At 31.0% G+C, this 3,358-nt stretch overlaps 1 protein-coding gene across 1 annotated transcript in view; it reads right to left on the reverse strand.

Moving 5' to 3' along the window:
- Nucleotides 1–2,059: 2,059 nt before the first annotated feature.
- Nucleotides 2,060–3,358, reverse strand: part of LOC111404369 (ABC transporter B family member 1-like) — a 7,914-nt gene continuing 6,615 nt past the window's right edge. Inside the window, exon 10 of the mRNA XM_023033185.1 lies at nt 2,060–2,149. Within this exon, the coding sequence (XP_022888953.1) occupies nt 2,060–2,149 (90 nt within the window). The remainder of the gene's footprint in view (nt 2,150–3,358) is intronic.

The following is a 3,358-nucleotide window of genomic DNA, read 5'->3' on the forward strand; positions in this document are numbered from 1 at the left end:
TACCTACAATTGCAGAAATGGGAGCAAAACTTAGTGAATGTAAGTCTATTCCCGTGGTATACAGTGAGGAGACGAAACTAGACATTATCACGCATAGAATCGATTAAGAAGGTAATCAAGAATAAAGAGTTGATGGTGACCAGTGTTGCTTCGTGTGCAATTGTTGGATTTTGATATCCAATGAATCTCGAGTTATGATATAAACATCGGAATATAACTTTATAGGCATCAACCAATGGTGAATTAATTACCACCAATCAAGTCCAAAGACTCAACTCGGCCCATATATATTACTATATATTATCTTTTGAATGACTTTGAATTTTGACCCATTTAATTTTATTATCAGTCCAACTAAAACATAACCTAACCTTACATATATGTTATTTCTACCGTAGCCGTTCAGTGTATGATTTGTGTGAGAAAAAGAAGAAAACGTGGCTGTTTTTCCCTGTAAAACTAGTTACTCGTTGAGAGAGAGAAAACCAGTGGCTTCCTTGGTGTTTTTGACCTTTTTTTGTCCCTCTTTCATTGCTTTCTTCTTGTACCTTTGTGATCTACAAATTATCACCATTATCTTGTCCTTTGTTGGTAAAATTGAGAAGTAATTGAAGTGAATATATTGGTGTGGGTTGGAGTAGTTCGGATTGGTTGTTTGGTAAAGAAATGTAATGTGAAACTGAGCCCGAAAATCACTGATTTGAGTCTTTTGACGATCCTTGAAGCAAGCTTTTGCGACACAATACAACTTAGATTTCAGTACTAAGTTTACAAGTCAGACGGGGAAGTGAGTTTCTTGGCAAGGATTGCAAGCGGAGATTGCAGGCATCGAAATTTGAGAAAAAAAGCATGTTCAAAAGAGTCATTCATTTTGGACAACCCCCAGGGTCATATGGCGCCCCCCACCTGCAGCGCTTAGGCACCCCCAATAGGGGGGCGCCACATAAGCCCCTGGACAACCAGGGGGTTGTCCAAGAAGTTTAAACCTGTTCAAAATAAGGAGCATCACGGAGGTTCGTACATTCACATTGGAGGAGGTTTTAGGAGATCATCGTCATGTAGTCCAGGGGGTTGTCCAAGAAGTTTAAACCCATTCAAAATAAGGAGCATCACGGAGATTCGTACATGCACATTGGAGGAGGTTTTAGGAGATCATCGTCAAAGTACATGTTTGTTTACAGTTAATTTCATCAGGTATAAATTCTTATCAGCAATTAACATTTACACACTTGTTGACATAGTTAGCGACATGATGAACAATTAATTATAGAGCGTCAATTAACTAGCTTTATTTAATGAAACAATATAAAATATTTAATGAAATTTCAACTAGCTTTATTAAATTAATTAAAAAAATTATTTGCGTTGATTTATTAATTATTTTTCTATCGTATTTAAAAATAATCATATTTAATAATTTTATAACAATATTTATAGTGATATTAAAATTTTCAATTAGCTTTATTAAATTGTTCTAAATGATTTATTTATGTTGAATCGTTAATTATTTGTCAATCGCATTTTTGGGAAAAAAATTATATTTAAGAATTATAAACATTATAACAACATTATAATTGTAGTAGAATTTTCAACTAGCTTTATTAAATTATTCTAAAGCATTTGTTCATGTTGATTTGTTAATTATATATATCAATAATATTTGAAAAAAAAAAGTCTTATTTAATTATTTTATAAACTTTTTAACTAAAATAGCTTAATATAAATGAAAAGTAAAAAAAATAAGGAAAATACATAACTTAAATTTAATAATATAACAAATTTAAATAGAGCAGAGGGGGAAATATGGAAATGTGTATTTACTTTAGCTGATCATTAACCTCAAGACAGGTTTCTAAAATTTTTGAAAATAAATAAATAAATATTTTTGCTATATATATTACAAGCGAAGGAAAAGCTGCTTTTTTTCCTTGGTCAAAATGTTAAGGGATTTATGAATTATGATTCTGTCTTTTACAGGAAATTGACAATCATCACTGTCACCTAAACGTTAACAAATGCTAAGCAAGTAAGCATCACTGGTAATAAACATTATTCAAATCTACAAGTGACTGAATACATATGGATCCAATGCCATAATCATAGGATGCGGAGAAAAATGGAACATCATGAGTTCTTTATTCTGTTGAGACTAATACAATTAACTAACAATATAACAAAATATAGTTGAGAAGCCATACGTGAACAATTCTGTAGCTTTCTTTGAAAAAATGCGGTAGGAAATAAATTATTTTTTTCCCTATAACATAAAATCGCCAATAAATCAAACCAAGTGAAGGATGTAGAATTAAATTAATTATAGAACGGTTCAAATCGTTGATCATAAAATCAATACACTTTGTTCCAAATTATCATATTAGAAACATAAATAAAAATATTAACAAACTTAAATTTTTTGAAGAGGTGATTTAGGGTCAATTTGTGCTTTTGACAAGTCAAAAGTTGCATTTTATGCTTTTAGTCTAAAAAAAGGTTTTTGAACATATTTGGATAGGTTTTTTTTTAAAGCACTTTTTCTAGTTAGACATTTTTTTAGAAGAATGTGGTATAAGATAACTTCCTTATTGAACTCTTATACAAGAAATAGAAGTGAAAGCAAAAATCATGTCAAACGATCCTTACCATGTTTTATATAAGTTTTACTTTCCTATCGGTGTTCATTATTATTGAGTTAATTGTTCCAATGGTCACTGAACTTATATCTATGTCTTTGATTGCTCACTGAAATTTAAAATGTTGAATTTTGGTGACTAAACTTTGGAACATTTCTCATTGGCATGACTTTCGTCTCAAACATATAACGGAATTGACAACATGGCTAACGGAATGCACATGTTGTGTCCCGTCACATCGTTAAACTTTGAGATAGTCGAATTTTGATTACTAAATTTTGAAAAATGAAGTTTGAGACGAGGTGCCGCGTGTATTCTATCAACCACATCATCAATTCCGCTAGAGGTTTGAGACGAAAATTATGCCAGTAAAAAATGTACAACATTTTTCAAATTCAGTAACCAAAACTCGACATTTTAAATTTCAATGAACAAACAATGACATAGATATAAGTTCAATGACTATTTGAAAAATTAACTCATTATTATTCAACTCTATCTTTTGCACCAATTTCACCCAATTCAAACATTTTACTTTTCTTACATCAAATATAATTACAAGTTGTAGGGGTGATGTATTGTTTTCAAACAAGACATGGACCACTAAAAGAAATCAATCAATTCATGACCACCCATGGAAAAAGGAAATTTCACAAGGGGCCGTGTCTATTCATATGCAATTATCACAAAGCATAGCATAACAACATAGCATCAAATCCCTGTCATTT

Source organism: Olea europaea, chromosome 11 (assembly GCF_002742605.1).
Source record: "Olea europaea var. sylvestris chromosome 11, O_europaea_v1, whole genome shotgun sequence".
NCBI lineage: Eukaryota > Viridiplantae > Streptophyta > Magnoliopsida > Lamiales > Oleaceae > Olea > Olea europaea.